Source organism: Blennius ocellaris (assembly GCF_963422515.1).
Source record: "Blennius ocellaris genome assembly, chromosome: 19".
NCBI classification, from domain to species: domain Eukaryota; kingdom Metazoa; phylum Chordata; class Actinopteri; order Blenniiformes; family Blenniidae; genus Blennius; species Blennius ocellaris.
The window spans coordinates 6,558,587-6,578,326 of record NC_137668.1 but is presented as its reverse complement, the minus strand read 5'-3'; the positions used below and the strand labels follow the sequence as shown (position 1 = coordinate 6,578,326).

The 19,740-nt window shown below is 40.6% G+C and overlaps 1 protein-coding gene across 1 annotated transcript in view; it reads right to left on the bottom strand.

The window, feature by feature from the left end:
* Nucleotides 1–19,740, bottom strand: part of dpp6a (dipeptidyl-peptidase 6a) — a gene marked incomplete at both ends in the record, with an annotated part of 210,322 nt that overhangs the window by 56,312 nt on the left and 134,270 nt on the right. Inside the window, one exon of the mRNA XM_080515409.1 lies at nucleotides 15,908–16,006. Within this exon, the coding sequence (XP_080371535.1) occupies nucleotides 15,908–16,006 (99 nt within the window). The remainder of the gene's footprint in view (nucleotides 1–15,907; nucleotides 16,007–19,740) is intronic.

Genomic DNA, 19,740 nt, shown 5'->3' with positions numbered 1-19,740 from the left:
TCATCATGAATTTAATATGAGCATAGTGGCAGATAAATAAGTTTCACATCACACTGCTTTAATGGCTGCACTGTCCATATAATTCATCACTATGTGATTATTATGGGCTGTGAGGTGAGCTCGGGTCGCGACGTTAAGTTCTGTACGAAATGGGATTTTTCTTGCCGGTTCCAGGTCACCCGTCCGTGCCCAAGGCTCCAGCTCATGACTGGTTTGATGAAACTAAGACGAGAGAGTTACAGTGTCTGTCAGCAGCTAATAAAACAAAGTCTCTGATGCCGTCTTAAATCTCCGCCGCACATAAGCTCGCTGCAAAATATCGGTTCATAAAAAAATTCAATTGCTTTTTTTTTAATTAAAAAAATCTCCGTCTTTATATTTCTAGCAATTTTGTTTCTTTCATCTGTTGCTCTTCAAAGGGAATTCCCATGAACAGATGTGTGTATTTTTCTTTACTGCTGCAAAGCTGCGCTGCCAGCAACCGCAGAGCTCCAATTCTATTTCTGACTGACCTGATAAATAAGCATGCGAACAAATAGAGCAAACAAATGAGTAAAAAAAAAAAAAACAACAACCTTCAAATCTGAACTCCCCGATGAGACACAGAACCACTCAGGGGCCGCAGCCAACCTGCTCTCGGCCGCTTTTTCACTGTGGATGTAATCTGTGTTTATCAGGAATGCCAATCAGCGCAGCCTGCTGGCTTCATTACTCACCGACACCTCGGCTTCTTATTTCACCATAGGGATTAAAAGAAATCTTTGACACTTTTTTCTGCTTCACTCTTCATGCTTTTCATATTTTTTTGTCTTCTGCCTCTCATTACGGGACTCACTCGGACTCTGCGTACCTCAAAGAACTTGGCGCTGGCGTTAAATTCTAGCTTTAAAAGAGAAAACTATTTTGGGTGAGAGAGCGTGGATTTTAATGAACTGTATTTCAGTGTATATTTGCCGTTGAGCGCCGCTGAGAGACGGAATCTTTGAAATATTTGCAGATGAAACAGAAATAGGACAGCATAATTCAACATCAGTAGACACTAAAGGAAGAAAAAAAGATACGATTTCTTAGTCAACTTCTCGACCTACAGCAGAGGTGTCAAACATAAGGCCGGAGAGTCGTGACCAGTGGGCTCCTGTTTGCCTCGGGAATTGACCAAACAAAATACAAACCTTGCAATGAAACCGTTCTTTTTAATACAGTGTCTTTGACACGACACTGAGACGAGCAGCTACGTCATAGCAAGCAGACGGACCATGTTGTCAGGGTGAGTTTGTAAAAAACAAGTACCCCCCCCAAAAAATATATTTTTTTAAAGTAGAGAGGGAAATATTCGTTTATTTTAAAAACTGGGTACGTGGAAACGTGGCTTTATATTCGACACCACAACAGAGAAAAACTTTAAAGTTTTAATTTAAAAGGTTATCATGGTACTACTTTACTGGTCCGGTCCACTTGAGGTGAAATTGTGCTGAACTAGAATGTGTTTGATACCCCTGCTCTACAGCAACTTTTAAAGTGCGAAACGATCCATCCTTCATTTAACTTAAGGTAAGCTCACTATAAAGATACACGTACACACAGGGAAAACAGGCAAACTCTATATAGACAGGCCCCCGATCAGAAATGAAAGGAAATATTCTGGTGGTAAGGCAAAAGTGCGAACTACAACATCAGGGAAGGACAACGTTCTTCATTGTGATGGATGCAAAACTTTCATTGAGGGAACACATTGTCAACCAGCACATCTGCCACAAGTACTTATGGCAAACTTAAACAAATGACTTATTGTATATGTCAACTTCTAACCTAAATACATGTGTTTGATTGTCTTTCAAATTTAAAATATAAGCAGCCACAGCAGCAATTCCAGTAGATACTTGGTTTAAAATGTGCCTAAAATGACCATCATCATAGAAATACCTGTAAAACCAATAGTTGAATAGCAAATCAGAGCAAAATAACTACATGTGATCCACGGGCCACCAGTTCCCTTTGTCTGCACTACATCTTTCAGCTTCTTGCTTCAGTCGTTGACACAACCAACCATGTGGCTTCATCTCCCCATTCCCCAAACCCTTGCCTCCCCTACCGGTACTCCACCCACCTCTACATCCATCTATCGTCTCTGAAGTCTTCCTCTTCTCCTACAGCTTCATCTCGAACATCCTTTGACCAATAAATCCACAATCTCTCCGCCCGCACATATGGAAACCATCTAAATTGGCCTCTTCATATCGAAACCGCTCAACTTGAGCTGTTCCTCCGAACTGTGCATAATTCTTTGAGCTACTTGCTCGGGTTCACCTCATTTATGGATCTCAGTTGAGTGGATGCTAAATGGTAAAGAGTAATGGACTTTTACTGATGTGGTGGATTTCACCACAAAGCACTTTTACTTAATGGTTCCTGCTGCCATGCAACGTGTCTTACAGTGGCAGATGGGAAGAACATTGGGGAATGAAAAACAACCTCCTCTACAAATATACACCATAATAAATGTTATATCTACATGAAAGATGTAATTTTTTCACTTCATAGTTCCAAAGTATTGTAGTTTGTACCTTCAGACGACATGAAATGCAATTATAAAAAGTCTGAACAGAAGCATTTATTTACTGTGGAACTGTGGATTTCTCCCCAAAAAATCTCTAAACCATGGTTTTAATCCAATACACCATAACATCAAATTGTCTTTGGTGATGTAATACGGTGATGTAATGTAATTTATTCTCAATCTTTTGCTACTTGAGCCTCTTCCAAAACTGGTTGGACAAAAAGGTTTAATATCCACTGATTCATGTACAGTTTGCAGTGAATAATATTGAGCAAGGTATTAAAATGTAATATGTCTAAGTATTCATGAAAAAAAGTAGTCACAAATAAGGGAAATAGCATTGACCTCTACGTGTAAAAAGGAGCCACATTTTGAGAAACATTCATTAAACGCGACAGGGACTTAAAAGATCCTTGATAGACGATGTGTGAACAAAAAAAGACAATCCACACAGGCCTTCTCTTCGTGTGTGAATAGGAGGTGACAACAACCTTGATCTGGATCTTCTCCACTGAAATCTCATTTTCTTTCATCTTTTACAGGAAACCTACTGAAGTACAAAGTTCTAAAATCCTGTTTTGACCTCCTGAACACTATTGACTGTAGATTCTTCAGTGAGCAAGGCCTATTGCATTCAATACAGACATGGTAAAATGTGTATTGCACCAGATTTCATGTTAATATTATTTTTGCCATAGAAATTTAAAAGTGAAAGACATATTTGCTTCCATTTGAAGCAGGCACCAATGTAGACTTGTTTACCCTGTTTAGAATTTTGCTCCACTGAAAAACCAACTCTCTCCAGAAGGTCGGAGATTGGAGAAGAAGGAGGGGAGCTGCTTGGCGGCGCTCGAGAATCACAACTTGATTTCACTTATTTCTCGTAGTTGTTTACTAGTGGGTGTCAATAGTAGGAAAGTAATGTTGTATTATGTGAATACTTTCATTTTTTCTTTTTTTTTTTGGGTGTCATCAGTACTTTAATGCTCCTGGCTTCTGGTTTTGTTTTGTTGAACATGGCAACGTCTGAGCACATAGCGTCAACTCTCTTAAATAATTCTCTGAGGATGAAAAGAAAGGAAAAAAAGAGGAAAAAAAGAAAATAGAAAAAAATAACAATGAAGAAAACAAGAAAAAAGAACAGGAAACAATTAAGATAACAAAAAAGAAAAGAAATAAATGGGAAAAAAGAGAAAAAAAACAGTTCTTCATAAATTTCCCTCTTGGATTAATACACTATTTTCTATTCTATTCTGTTATTTAGGAACTGATATAAGTTGTCATACATACAATTAAAAGTAAGATTTGTCTCGTCTTCACTCCAGAAGTGGCTCCTTGTGTCGTGATTGCTCCTGCACATCATGTTTGAATTGAATTGAATGGCATGTATTGTCATTGTAACAGGTACAACGAAATTACATAGAAGTTTGGGGGAAAGCAGGACAACAAGAAGTGATGAGAGGAGGAAAAAAGACAGATTACAGTTTATCATTATTCCAAAGAATGCGATAAATCAGCAACAGGGAACCCATTCACACAGACGTCGGAGCATTAGAAAGAAACCTAGGTGTGTTTAATCAAACACTCATGATTGCATGACGATAGTTCACTGATGACACTACGCTGTTTACATGATCACTTAAGGTCGGATAATGATGAGAATCTCAAGAAGGCATGTAAAGTTGTGTAACTACACGACGAGTAAATATAAGCCGACAACTACAAATTAATATTAGTTCCCACATTCTCCTCTCAACGCCCAGTTGATATTCCTATAAGTCTATTACCCCTGAAAGTAATTGAGCAGGTAATCTGCAAAAATAAAAAAATTAAGTCTTCAAAAATTCTCTCACTACTCATCTGGCTGCATATTTCCTGCGAGACGACTCCTGAGGGAGCAGGGGAACATTTCCAGAACTCCTCCATCAACTTACTTAAACCTGCCTATGCTTTCCGTCACCCATTACCTCAATCTGCAATGAATCCTCGGGCACGGTTATTGATTCCCCTCGCTGCCCGGGAGGTGACGGTCATTTCGTCAGTGTCTGCCAGCTGCTCTACGGACTCCTTGTAAACGTTGTGAAGTGCTCTGGCTTTCCTCTGTGAGTCTTAGTGTGGCCGATAATGTGTTTCCCCGCGCTCGCAAACAAATCACTATTAAAAAAAAAAAAATAAATAAATAAAAAATACAACTGCATGTGTTCACAATGATTAGGATCATTAGGGAAGCTAGTGGCCATAAAACAACAATTATACCAATAATAATGATCACAACAGACTCTAATCTGGAAGGTCAAGCTCTCCAAGTTACCATCCGATGTTCAAATACACATCATATATGAATGATTGGCAATTATATGCAAACTAAATCGTACAGCCATTGGAATCAGAATGTCAACAGCCACATATGATTTGCATGTGGATTGAAACGATTCTGAATGTTTGTCAGATCTCAGCGACAGAAGCCCTTCTGCTGCATTACCCAAACACGCCAAAGCTCCAAATTCCCCATAATAAAGTCGCTGAAATGAATTTGAAGGATTGTAAGTCAATTTCACGGATTGGATGTGAATTCCATGTGCAGCAGGTGCTACACCGATAGAGGGCTATAGAAATGCTGGCTGGCTATTAAGCTGCAAAACAGACGTGGGTGTATATAACATGCCGAGGCTATTATGTAACCTGCCAACACACTCGATTGTGCACCATAAACAAAGAGGGTGAAGTAATTAGCATTGCATGTAACTCCATCCATTGTGTTTCTTTATGCGTTGACATCCATGTGTAAGCGTATGTCCGTTTTCTTGTATGTGTGGGCGGGCGATGTTGCGTTAATTAACACTACTTGTGTCCACGCAGGAAGAAGCAGACAAAGAAATGAGGTCTTTTCAAGGACATTTGTCTTCCTACTGTTATCCATGACTGCGGTGTGGAAGAGGAATCAGCACAAGCTGCAAATGGACCAAATACAGTTCTGCAGCTACAGCTCGCTACCTCACAGTCAACCCTGTCGGCGATAGATTTTTTGGACACGTCAAAGGTGCGAAGACAACGTTTCAATTGAAAACGCATCTTTTTGCATTTTTGTTTAAAAAAAAGTTTTGCATTTACACAGCAACATTTTTTCAACGGAAATGGTAGAAACGCTGAAGGTGATGTAGTTTGCATGCCAGACCACAAGTGGGTGCGACACACAGAGAACATGACTCTATAAACATGGCGAGTACACTGATATTTGTTTGACATGTAGTTTTCCCATGTTTGAACAAAGGCCGAGTCAGAGGGTTTTGAAAAAGTTGCACCTTGGAAGCCGTTCAAAAAGTTGCATTTTCAGTCACTCTGAGCACTGTAAACTGGCACGAAAAATGCAATAAAATGCAAGGACATTTTTCCACTTTCACTTGAAATCATTGTTGTGTCAGGGCCCCGAGTTTTGTTTCATAAAATTTGGGGATTTGATGTAAGAAGATCACCACGCATCACAAATGTATTTTGACGGTAAACCTACTAGCTCAGAGAGTCCGTATGAAATGTCTCCTTGAGAAATCGTGTGGAAAAATTAGCCTGTCATCGGTAGAACTGTCTACTTAAAGGATCACTGCCACACTTGATTTCCCTCACAAATCTCTCCAGCTCCTACGTGTGGTGCGTTATGTTTGGGATAGACGTCAAACATTTTCATGTCTGTGTCGAGAAAAATACATTCCTATCACACACACAGAACAAAGTAGCTATGTTTCTATAAAATGGCAACCAAAAACAAGGATTTTGTGATAAATGAATGAATAATAACACATACAGATATTTGGGGTTCTAGCTCCAGTGGTAACCACCATGGATATATGATGGAATAAAGACATTGTACTGTGAAGTCTTGAAGCGGACGTTTCTCTCAGAAAACGTGGAGACTTAATACCACTGTCAAAAAACTTATTGTGATTCTTCTGGGGTAGGGTTAGCAACAGAGATTGGAGAGGCTTTCTCTAATTATAGCAACATTCTCAAGTTGGACAAACTAAGACTGGAATTTTCTTTCCAGCTTTTTGTTGCTCCAAACTTGGATCAAAGATGACATCCAGCTCTTCAGATGTTGCCTTGACGTAAGTAGCTCAGGAGCGAAGAGACTGATGAATTTGTCATGAGACGCGCTGAAGCAACCGCATCTTTTCCAAGTCTGCTTTTGCATCAGATCCTCTTTTTTTCTTCTTCTTCCTCTGTTCCTCCCTGGATATTAAAACACGGAGCAGCATCGGGATATTTTACAGCTTGTTTCTGTCAAAAGACAACTTGTCGTGCCACTTTCGCTACTTCCCAGAAGTTGAAAGGGACGGAAGGATTCCACTTTGTGCCAGGACGTCCTTTCGGATTAGGCGTGCTATAACTGGGCCATCTCAAATGGGGTTGAATTTACACCTGCTGTTTTACATAATGTCACCATTTTACCAAGGCTGATTGTCTGTGACAGTGAATGAACACTGAATACATACAGTGAGTATATGTGCTAATTTGATATGTCTCATTGGTAAGAAAGAGACTCATTCCAGAACTCCATTTACAAGCGACGCTCACATCATTACTCATGTTGTGTCATGGGAGCACAGCAATGAAAAGTCAATAAGGGAGTGAGACAACTAGCTAATCTTCTCCAAAGTGAGTCCCTCATATACACATTAGAGACGAGAGGCTGTGCATCATTTAGAAAACGAGATAATTTTGGGCCGCGCGCGCTCTAAACGCACACACTGTGACAAAACAAACACCACTGTGCTTCAGCCATATCTAAATCACAGCCACAAGTCCCTTTCAAAGTCATGTTGATAGCACTTTTGCAGAGTCCTAACCGCTTTACAAATGCAAACCACCCCCCCCCCCATCTCCTTCACTGTATTTAACAAACACGAGTGAGTGAAGAGGGATCCAGTAGAGGCAAACAAGAGGAACATTAAAATGGCAAACAGCTGCTGCCGTGAGTCCCACAGGGCCGGCTTCACCTTGGCCGTGTGCGAGTGACGCTGATGCTTTATCTGCCTGATTCAAACGGATCGGCGAATAACAACAGGCTCATATGAGTTATCAGGACTGACTGCAAATCGTGTTTATGACTAACCAGTGAGACGTATAATGATGCCTTCAATTTGATTTGAATCCTGATGAAGTGACTTAGGCCACGTTTTTTATGACATTTCAAAGTGCGAGTGCAAAACCTTTGTTGCGTTTTAGGTCACATTTTGGTCGACGAGGGTGCTTGAAGCCACTGAAGTTATTTTTCAGTTATTTTTCATAGCGTACACCCACTTCTAAAGCCCCCATGATGCATCACTCATCAGTATCTACAGTAGCCACTGTTTCAATCTAATTGCATTCTCTGGGTTGCTTTAAAAGAAAGTAAAAAAAACAATCAAGATTGTACCTACTCCTCCAGGGACCTATTGACCTCTGCCTACCACAGTCCAAAAACATACATCTCCGGTTAATAGGTGACTCTAAAGTTGCACGTACTTGTAAATATGAATATATTTATGCTTGTCTGCCCCACTGTGTTTATGATGTCCAGGATGTCCATTGCCTGTAGCATCAATCTCTTCAATCCATCAGCACGCAACTTTAAATTGTATGAAGCAGTGTGGAAGATGGATGGATTGTATTGCTGTGCAGTTTTTCAGTGAGTATATGGTCTTCCTTCAGCATCCCCAGTAGGTTTATACCCCTTTCTATCATGTAAACGACAACACTGGTCAGGGACATTGGTGATGCATTGCTATCCTGAGGCAAAGCAATAAACACTAATTAAGTCTTGAGTCAATTTGTTTTTTAAAACCGCAGAGTGCAGTGTCCCGACATAAAAGGCTCATAACTCTCACGCTCTTTACTGTTGTACTGTCTTTTGTTGAGCTTTTAAACAGTCATTCCTCCCGACATTCATCCATCAATCCATCCACCCCTTTTACAGCTTTATCCCATGCAGGCCCATGGGGGGTCGGATCGCAGCGGACTATGGAGGAAAACAAACAAACTAAATTCAACTAAAACTCTGTACAAAATCATGATTTGAACCTTTGACAGGGCACCAGCCTTCACCCAGACACTAAGACCCGCTCTACACTACAAGGTTTCAAGTGGAAAAGCAGTGTTTTTGCATTTTTGTTATAGAAAAGTTTCACGTTTACACGTGGACTTTTTGAAAACAATGTCTGTTTACATGGAAACAGCAGAAACACTGAAAACGATGTAGTAAGCATGTTGGGCCATTAGTGACTGCTGTTGATTGTTTTGATAATGAAACCACACACATGTGCAATGGACTATATGCTATAAACATTAATGGGACAACATGGACATTCTTATGGACAGACGACGAACTTGGATCGTTACTATGGTGACTCTCAACTATAAAACTATCAAGTGCAGGAGAATATGGACTGAGGGTCATGACACTCTGGAGGCAAACACCGTTGTTACGGTCCATCTCCTCACACATGAGCAGAAGATGGTTCTGTGCAGAGCCTTCTGTCCGCCCCCTGTATTTATGTTTCATTTAGTTTATTAACTTATTTGAATGGGACAGTGCATATTGATGAACAGACAACCAGTGTTGTAAATATGTAAATCTGCAGTCCTACGGGGTGAAAACGTACCACCAAACACAAACACATAAGTACTACAATACATGTAAAACAAACCACATCCTAGAAAACAACACATTGCAATACATAGATGACCTAACACACAAGGAAACATACTACAATCCTCAAGTTAGGTGCCTTATCACACAATCTAAATATGACCCATGCACTCCTCCCTTTCCCCTCACACTCAGCACACTGATGTCCTCATGATAAAAAAATTTAAATAGATATGTCCCCGTGTATTGAAGCACCTCCTAGTGGTGGAGGTTTGCTGACCAAGAAGACATGTTTCAAGTTGTCTCTTTAATGAGACATAAGCGGTCATGGGTAGTGTTCCAACAAGAAACAGCCCTTAATTGAAAGCACATTCTGTGCAAACGTGTGTGATTTGTGATGTTTCCTGGGAGCTTATTCAAGCGTCGCAAACAGAGCATCACTCCTGTGTACCTGTGGGGGCAGTGTTGTGCTGCATCGCAGCAAAAGGAACAATACCGACAGAAATGTCAGATCTCTTCGATTCTCTTCTTTATTAGTTACATACAGTCATCCAAAGATTTGAACCATGTCCTAGCTATTGCTTTCAACTGCATTTTCTTCTGTCTTAACGATTGCAGCGAGTCAAAGACCCACAGCAATTAGCTCTCAAAGACTCCGTTGATTTATTTTACACACAAAACACACTTGCAAGTACAACATCCTTTGAACTAAGTATTCCACATGGTGCTCATTATGTGTCATTATAATTGTACTTGAAAAGTCACAACTGCTCTTCCATTAGCTCAAAAAGATGTTTGAGGTTGTTAAAAAGAGCTTTGAATCCAGCCGGCTCTTTTGTTTTTACCTAACAAAACATCCAGTCGTCGCTTCATAAGTCTCAAATAACTTTGAATTAAACCAGGCAGTCAGTCTGCGGAATATCTTAGTTTTCCTACAAACAGTGGAGAATCATTTCACTCTTTTGCTTGTTTTCATAGTTTAAGCTATGTTTTGACAGACAACAGCACTGTAGCACCCCGACTGTGCTGGCACTGCAGTAAAACAACACAACCAAACAAATGCTGGCCAGCAAAGGAAGCCGCACCGAGAGCAGATTCTTGCTGAAAGAACTCCACAGAGCCCTGCAAATCAAAACCACTTAAATGCGCATTCCTGGAAGAGTCGTAAGAGAAAAGAGCTGGATATCTTTACTGTTTACCTTTTCACTTATGCAACATAAGACACAAAGCTCAGTGGGGGAAGATGTTCCAGGTGGTGAACAAACCTCATATTGTACAGGAGCACATTATTATATTGAGTGTTTAAGGACAAACAGGCTTTTATGTACTTAATTACGTATATACAGACATGCTCAACAGCACACAGATGCATACATTTTTTCTTGCTTTTTCAAAATCTCAAAGCTGAGGCCTCATTTACATGATAATGTTTCAATGGAAATGCAGCTTTTTTTTTGTTTTTGTTTCAGAAAGGTTTTGCGTTCACACGGCAGTGTTCTGTAAACGATGTCCATTTTCGCGGAAATGGCAGAAATGCTGGAGAAGTAGTTTTAATTTGTTTTTCACACTTTACAATTTTGTCAAACCTTTTGGTAATTATCCAGAAGTCAAAGGAAGACAAATAACAGAGTAAAACGATTCTAGGCACACAGCATAGCCAACACAAGGTTAAATATCTGAAGTGTTCTGTCACAAGTCACATTACAATCATTAGCAAATGCAAGGATTACATCATGGACACACACAAAATAGGGAGAAGTCATCTGTAAATTAAGACTGATCGCACAGCGAGAATACATAAAAATACAAAGCACTTGATTGTGACTCGTTGCTTTCCCACACTTGCACGTTAACCATCAGTGTGACTGAAACTGAAAAGCTTTACTACTGGCCAAAAGATAACCTTGCATATAAATTTGGCTGAAAAGGCAACGGATCATCAACTTGCCTTTAGAAAATAAGAGAAACACTGCTAATAGTGTTTTTAAACCGTGTGTATTTCAGCTAATAGTAATGGAGAAGACACGAGGAAGCAAGTTTGCTTTGTAGAAATAGTCCAATGTATTATCATTTACGAGTGCCAAGGTTACATGCAGGGAATTGATGGATAAATGGAGACAGTTTGGGATGTGAAAACCATCAAACAGAGCAAAATGTATTAAACTTTTTTTCCCACTTTAACTAGGGAAGCCATTAAATAAAATATGTGACTTTGTCGAGCAGCAACACTCAAAAAATTGACACATTAATGGAGAGAACGTAATCACCTGACAGGCTTGTCTCGCTCTCTCTCTCTCTCTCTCTCTCTCTCTCTCTCTCTTTCTAAGCTATGTCTAATGTTATGCTAAAAATATAACGCGATCAAGGACTGTACCTTCGACAGCTGTAAGAGGAGCCGATAAAAGAGGACAGTCCTTCCTAATGACAGTCGTGTTTCTCAGTGATCGCTGCCCTTTTCTCCTCTCCTTGTTTTGCTTCATTCACATCGAGGCCATTTTTAGGCAACGTTTTCAAGTGAAGGCGTGAAGCATTTGTAGCTTTTTGGGTGTCTGTTTACACGACAACAGTGCTCGGAGCCACTGAAAACACAGATTTTAGAAAATTGGTCCCAAGATCGGAGATTTCAGAAATGCTCAGACTACGTGGAAACATGGGGGAAAAGCTACTTTTAGAAAACGCTCCAGACCCGTTTCCATGGAAACGCAACTTTTGAAAACGCGCCACTTTTGTTCTCCGTGGAAATGGGGGAGAAATGCAGCTTTTTTTGTAATTACTCCAATTCCATCTTTATAGAAACAAGGTCAATCTTTTTGGACTTTATGAACAGTCCAACTCTGTCTCCGTGAGTACGTATTAAAACAACTTTTTTTTTTTTTATATTCCAACTTCATGGAAACCGAGTAAAACACAATTTTGCAAAGGGTCTGACTCCGTCACCATGGAAACCAAAAAAACTCTTCTTTTCAAAAAAACTGTCTCTATGAATATGGGGGACCAAGCAACTTTTTGAAAACGCTCTGACCCCATCTACATGGAAAATGGAGAAATGCAACTATTTTGTAATTGCGCCAATTCCATCTTAATGGAAATGGGAGAAAGTTAAACGTATTAAAAATACTCCAACTTGTCTCCGTGGGTACGGTGGGAAAACAGAACTCCGTAAAGGCGCCAACTCCATTGCCATGAAAATGGGGGAAAACGCAACTTTTAAAAACATCTCAACTCTGTCTCCTTGGGTACCGGGAGAAATGCAACATTTTGAAAATGCACCGAATCTGTCGAGAAATGCAACTTTACCGAAACACTGCTGCTGTGAAATGTCAGTCGTAGTTCTTCTGAAAGTGCAGGAGTAGATGGGCAATAGCAACAATCGCAAAGTACGTAACAGCAATTCAACTTGGTCTTCTGTCCATACAAATGTCTGTGTTCTCCCGTTGATAATGTTTAGAGCGTACTGATCTCTGCACACGTGTGTATGTGGTTTCATTACAAAAACAAACAATAACAACCTGGCAGGCTCACTCCATAGTTTTTCAGCATTTCTACCATTTGTGTAAACGGACATTGTTTTCAAAACATTGCAGCATAAACGCGAAACTTTCCTTAAGTGAAAACGCAACAATAATACGGTGATACGATTTCAGTTCTCAAAATTCTCCCCCGTGTTCGGGGAGCATTGTATCAGGTGCCAAATGAAACATAATGATCTTACATAACTCCCGCTCTCCTCCTTTTTCCTCTAATTACTTGTGGTGTTGGCTGAGAACAGATGTTGGCCTCCAGATGTGTACAGTACAACCGCTAACGGTGACATCCGTCAGGGCTCATTCGAGCGCGGTCGATTTGTTTACAACCTTTCGGGTCACAGCGAGAAACACCGACAAATCAGCCACATGAGAAATGTTGCATCCTCAGGCGCTTATAGGGGGAAACTGTGGCTCAAACAAACAGCAAAGCACCCAGACTGTCATGTTTGATCCAGGGAAGCGGCGTCATCCTGTCACTAATATAATAAATATGAGTTTCCAGCTTTTTAATTATATCCAATTACACGGGAGAGGGGGGGGGGGGCTTTGCAGTATCGGGATTTTCGGAGAAGATTTAACAGCTGCGTTCCTTCCAGGAGCGATCTGAGATGCTGTGATTGGAGGAGACAGCTTCGCCCGGGCACGAGAGAAGACAAAATCCACCTCATTAATCCTTCAGCTGAACAGATCCCTCACATCTCCGAGCTGTGATCGTTCTCTTCAACGCCACGCTGAGTCTCGAGCGTTCTCTCTCTTTCTTTCTTTCTTTTTTTTTTTTTAACCTCGATACAAAATAAAGTATATAATTTTCTGTCATCGGCTCCCCCGAGGAGCCGGCGGTGTGCATGCTGTCACAATGCTGCTATTAAAAACACCAGCGTTTGAAATTGCCGGCGATGAATTGTAACGGCAGCGACATCCGCACGCTGTCACTGATCAAAGAAAAACGAGGCCTGTGGTTACAGGTAATTGGGTAGCTATTGAAGCATATGGAACACATTCTTTGCGGGAATGTAAGAACACCAAGGACACACGGAAACACAATGTAAACAGCATCGCACTTGCAGTTTGGAGTGCGAAATTGTTGTTCTGAAGCAGAACTGTTCATGTAAAAGCTTTCCAAACAGACGTCATTAGCACTAATTAAGCCTTTCATAAGTGAACGACAACAGTTTGTATTCTGGGGGTGTATCCGTGTTTCTATTGTATTCTGAGGTGTTGTGATCGTCAAATCCTCTGATGTTTAATCTGCCTTTTTCATGTTTGCCTTTGCTTTTCTTTATCAGAACCACACATTGATTGATCTTGGTCTTCTTTCATATCTTTTCAATACCCTTTTGAGGCTCATTTGTTTTGTTCAATGGTGTCTGTAACTTCCTTTTCCTTGTATTAATGCTGTTCCCGTCAGTCTTCATCCCATGTCTGGTCTCCTGCGTATTTTTTGTTTTTTTGTTTTTTTTATAGTTACAGTTGTAGCTGCAGGAGCAGCAAAAAGCTGCTCCTGCAGCTACAACTGTAACTATATTCTTGATGTGAGCTGAAGCTACATCATGTTCATGGGAGGAAGATGCTCTATAATCTGGATGTTAGAGGAGGAAGATGCTCTATAATCTGGCAACTCATGGCAAGGAGAAGCAGCAGCAACAACACATCTGACATAAACTACCAACATGCACAGAGGAACAAACTGTGTCACAAGCTAACTAGCTATCTGTGTCAGGCTGATAATTCAACCTGGATAAAGGTTAATGTTGATGATGATTTCAGTCTTTCATGTTGTTGTCAGTAGGGCGCAGGTATATCTGAAATAAGGAGATATATTCGGGAAATATTGGCATAAGCTTTGGTTAAGGCTAAACTAACTGAAAGCATGGACTTCACAACATGTTCTGAATTGTTTTCATGTGCAATAAAATCAAGGCGCCAATGGGAACTTCAGTTATTGTGATCGTGTGTTCCATTAGCAGCTTGTTAGTAAAAGTAGTAGCATTCGACTAAATTGTTCTTCCACACGCTGGTTACCTGTCTTCATACCTGTTTGACCTGAATTATAGAAGCTAAATGATTCATGTGGGATTCATCATCGTCTGAATTGTTTTTTTTTTATCTTCGTTTTGATCATCTTAGACTAATTGTTCCAGGGAGAAAAATAGACCTTGATGGACTTTGGCTTTCTCAGGCTTTAAGTAGCAGCAACACCCAGCATGGACACTGGCGTTCCTACATCCATTCATCCATTCATCCATCTCCTGTGCTGTTTTATCCAACTTAGAGTCGCGGGGCGTTGGAACCCAGCCCAGCCAACAATGGGAAAAGTCAGTACACGCCCAGGACAGGTCTCCAATCCATCACAGGGCAAACCCAGAGGGACAGATACACTCACATTCACACCTACAGTCCATCGTAAAGTCACCAATCAACCTCAACATGCATCCATTTTAGACTGGAAGGAAATTGAACTGTCTAGAAAAGAAAAACACTGAAGCCTGGATTTGAACCGGGAACATTGTGAGTGTGAGGTGAGACTGCAAACCACTTCATCAACCTGCTTTGGACAGTTAAGCCTCATAAGTGAAAACGCAAAGTTTTCTTTCCATTTTTATCTCAGAAAAGGTCCATGTTTACGCAGCAATATTTTCCGCTCATATAGAAATGCTGGAAATGATGTAGTTAGCATGCTGGGCCAATAGTGGGTGCTGTTGTTTGTTTTTGTATAGAAACCATACAAATGTTCATGTGGACAGATTAGAGTTGGATTGTTATTTTATAAGTTGCTTTTTCTGCTGTTTCAACAGAGATGGAGTCAGAATCTGTTCAAAAAGTTTCACTTTGGGAATAGTGATCAAGTTGTGTTTTCAGTAGGTCTGAGCAGTAGGTCAGTTTCCTAAAATACAATGAAAGTTTTCCTTTTTTACTTGAAAACGTTGCAAACAGTGATTTAGTGTAAGCTCATGATACCTGGTGGTTTCCAATGATAAAGCCTAAACAATAACCAAAATATACGAACTACTGCCATGTGTTTTTTGCCTTAGCTTTTTCTGACACACAATAAATGGAGACATCTAATATATAGCATAACATAGTCATAAAAGTAGGTTTCACAAAAGTGGGACACACATTGACATTTATGCTCCAAAACCCAATTCAGTCATTCTTGCCCGAGAACAAACACGTGTAGAATAATTACAGAAATGTACTTACTGCTTATCCACTTGGCGTTGGGGTCGTGGACCTTGAAGTCTTTTCTGAACAGGTCTCCAACTGTCACCTTGCCCTTCAGAGCCAGATGGTCATCCTCGCCTGTGGATGAGACCACCAACGTTGTCAACTCAACAGGAAATACATTCAAACTAAAGTCCAGCTTATGAACAAATACTTTTGATAAGAGTGAAGACGCGATTCACATTTCTTGTGCTGCAAACAACTTAGAAGCACAATAGTACTTCAGTGACTTTGCAGCAATGTGCGGAAGAAGAAGGTTAAGAGCAATAAACAAGGCAAATTTAATGAAACTCAATGAAAACCGAACGTCTGAGTGGGAGAGAGACTCAAGTCCGCCACTCAGACTGGAGTCCTTGCCGCTCCCGTATGAGTGGGCAGTTTGAGTTCATCCAGTCCAAATGAACTTTTTCAGCCACAGTTCAAACAAAGTCATTTGGAAGAGCGTCTGCCAAGGATGTGAAGCAGCAGCTTGGTATTTAATCCATTTAAAGAACTCTATTACTTGAGCCAAACTCAATGTTTTCAGGAAAAGGAGCAAAAAAATTGCAAAGAAAAGAGCAGTTTCTTGGGAAAATGCATAGTTTTTGTGTTTTCGTTTCAGAAAATGTAAGTGTTTGCATGGCATTGTTTTGAAATTGATGTTTGTAGCATTTTAGGTGTCTGTTTACACGACAACAATACTCGATGCCACTGAAAATTATGTTTCTTGATTTCATGTTGTGCCACTTTTTATGTCATGAGGCGTTTCCCTAATTGTAAGTGGGAATTTCCAAACTGGGAACTTTCTGAGTCTCCAGGTTCATAAATGTGAAGCATGTATGACGGATGTACACCTTTTTTTGGGGGGTGAAAAAGGAGAAACAGGCCAAAAATATGTTTCAATTTAAAGTTCTGACAAGAAAAAATTGATATTTTGAGCCAATTTATCACTTTTAAAAGGATAACTGGCTTATCAGAGACAGGAAAAAAAAAAAAAAAGGTGCATCTGATCTCCCCCGAGCCTTCAGATAGAGAAGTGCTGTTTATGATCGACCAGATTGGACCAGACGGGCATATTTATAGCAGATGCCTTGTGTAATTTATTTCCGCTTAATTTCATCCATCAGCGCTCATCATATCATCTCACTTCACCTCCATAAACATGACAGGTAAGATAAAATGCAAAAAATATGCAACCAAAAAAAAAAAAAAGGAGATTTATGTTTATTTTTTGGGATTTCAACAAGCAGACATTGGACTGCATGTTGAATTTGTGATGTTTAATCTCTGTACCTGTCTCTGTTCATGCTGCGGCAGTCCTCTAGGAGGAAATAATAGTGTTTTGCCCCCATTTTCATCATTATATTAGTCCTCAAGCAGAGAGAGAAAAAAACAACACAAAAACACTTTCATAATGTTCAGCATGCTGGGATAAAAGCTGTGCAAAAGACTGCAGGCAGTAATTGCTGAAAGGATGTATAAATAAAGTAAATGACAAAGGACAAAAAAGTATATTTTTCAGGTAGAACATCACCTTTTAAGTGGAAAAACTGCAACCCGGAACCAGTATTTCTTTTTCTTTTCTTTCTTTTTTTTTTTTTTTAATTTCCAGCCTTAGTTGGAAAGAAGTCCATAAAACTCCCAAACAACACAAGCTACTTGGGTTGAGTTTCTCTATATGTCAAGAGTTAAAGAAACCTCGAGAGTTCAACAGTTAAAAGTGTTTTAGAGGCAGTGGAATATGATGACGAGTAAAAAAATAATAGAAACCTCACTGAGACTTCCACTTTTCTCGATGTGGCTGGGGGGGGGGGGGGGGGGGGGGGGTTATTTTATGTCAGTATGGAACTAAATCTGCAGCTCCACGGATGTGTTCACATTATAGAGGCGGTAAACTGAGTAATACGAGTGCTGCTATTGCGTTTGAAGTGGAGCTGCGGAACTGATGAACACAGCTTATTGTATATTGTGTGTTTGGCTCGTTTACACAACAAAGATCTCAAGTGAAACGGAGGGTTTTCATTGGGCTATGGCGCTCAGAGCCACAGAGAACACAACTTCTTGAAAACACTCCAACTCCATCTCTGTGTAAGCAGGAGAAAATCAACTTTTCTGAAATGCTGCCACGAGGTATGCTCACCACGGCCATAAGAAGTACTTCTTCTGCGCTTGCAGCACCAACTTGTGGCCATGCTGATTGTATTGTTTTCAGAGTTTCTGCCGTTTGTGTGCAAAAGTATGTCGTTTTCGAAAATGAAAAAGAGAAGATGACACATTTTCACCTAAAACGTGGTGATAAAGGGTCAAAAATTAAAAATGGACTGAGGACTGTGCACACACCGACATATGCATGTGGGGTGGAAAGACAATGAGGCACAGCTGACAACAATCAGGCGAGACGTCAGGACAAATGAAACAAGGGAGACTTTGGTACGGAAGAACACAGGTGTGGGAGATGGAACTCATACATAAAACACAAGGAACCACAAGGCAATTCAGGAAACAAAATGATCAAATCATGAAAATAGAAAACAGACAAAGCCAAAAAAAACGTAAACACCAAGACAACATCAGCTATGGCGGTTCATTTGCTCACTAGCTTTTTTCCCGCTGCACAGAATGCCGCCGGCCCCTGAGGGTCCCGGTCCTGCACGTTTTCCAATGTGTCCTCACATCAACACAGCTGACAGCAATTAGTGGCTGGTTATCCAGCTTTCTGCAGAGCCTCATCATGAGAACTCAGGTGTGTTTGAGCAGGGCAACATCTAAAACATGCAGGGCTGCGGCTCTCGAGGACCGGAGTTGCCCACCCCTGATGTAGGTGCTTGACGTCATTACGCATCACTGGTCTCGGGCCTCTCGGGACCAACGCGGAAGCTCTGGGGCCACAAAACAAAACAAAACTGGTTCACAAAACAACCAGTGCAATGCGGAGTATGTAAACAACAGCAGAGGGTTCATACAGCCAATGAGATGTTTAAATATCGCGGGCTTGTCGAGAGTGACGTAAATCACGGACCAATCAGCAGACGGCTGTGTTTTTGCTCGTCCTTATCGAACCCGTATCTGTAAAGGTTGGGTACGGTGCTTTCGGTACCATCCACAACCTTTGTCAATGGAACCTTTGTCAACTTTGACGATCTGGTGCACTTCACCCAGCGTCAACCCGGATTGACTCCACATCTCCACCACATGTTAGATCAAGGAGGTAAATGGAATGGATGAAGTGATTTTTCAGGGATTGCCAAACAAAGCACCTGATAATTCCAAAAGGTTGACACACAGTTTTCATTGAACTTCTAATATTTTCTAACCTCATGTGTTAAAATATCTCACTAGCAACCTGTGTCCCGACTGAAGATGTACGTAGAGGTTTCAAGACTGAAGATCATAGAGTTCTTCCCTCTCGCCGTGTTATAAATAATGTAGACACCTGAATATCGGCGTTTGGCTGTCACTGAAGTGTGTGATTGCTCTTCGGTTGCTTCTCTGACATATGACCTCGGACTCGTGTGATCAGGTGCGGTCTTTGAGTCCTCACATCAATCCAAAAAATGCCATTAAACAGTTTCTTTTTTTATGTTATCTGTCGATGTTCACGAGACAAGAGGATAAGGCCGTGCCTCGTTTTATCAGCTCCTGTCTAAACCTCATTTCCTTCTATCTTTAGCAGTAATGCCACCTATAGTCGCGGCGCTTGTATTAAAGCCTGTCGGATTGGGATTATAGCACGCTGAGAAAGACTCTCCCTATCTTTCTCTTCTATACTGTTCATCAACACATTATAGATACAGATTCTTTGACGGACTGTGTGACAGGAATTAATCTATCTC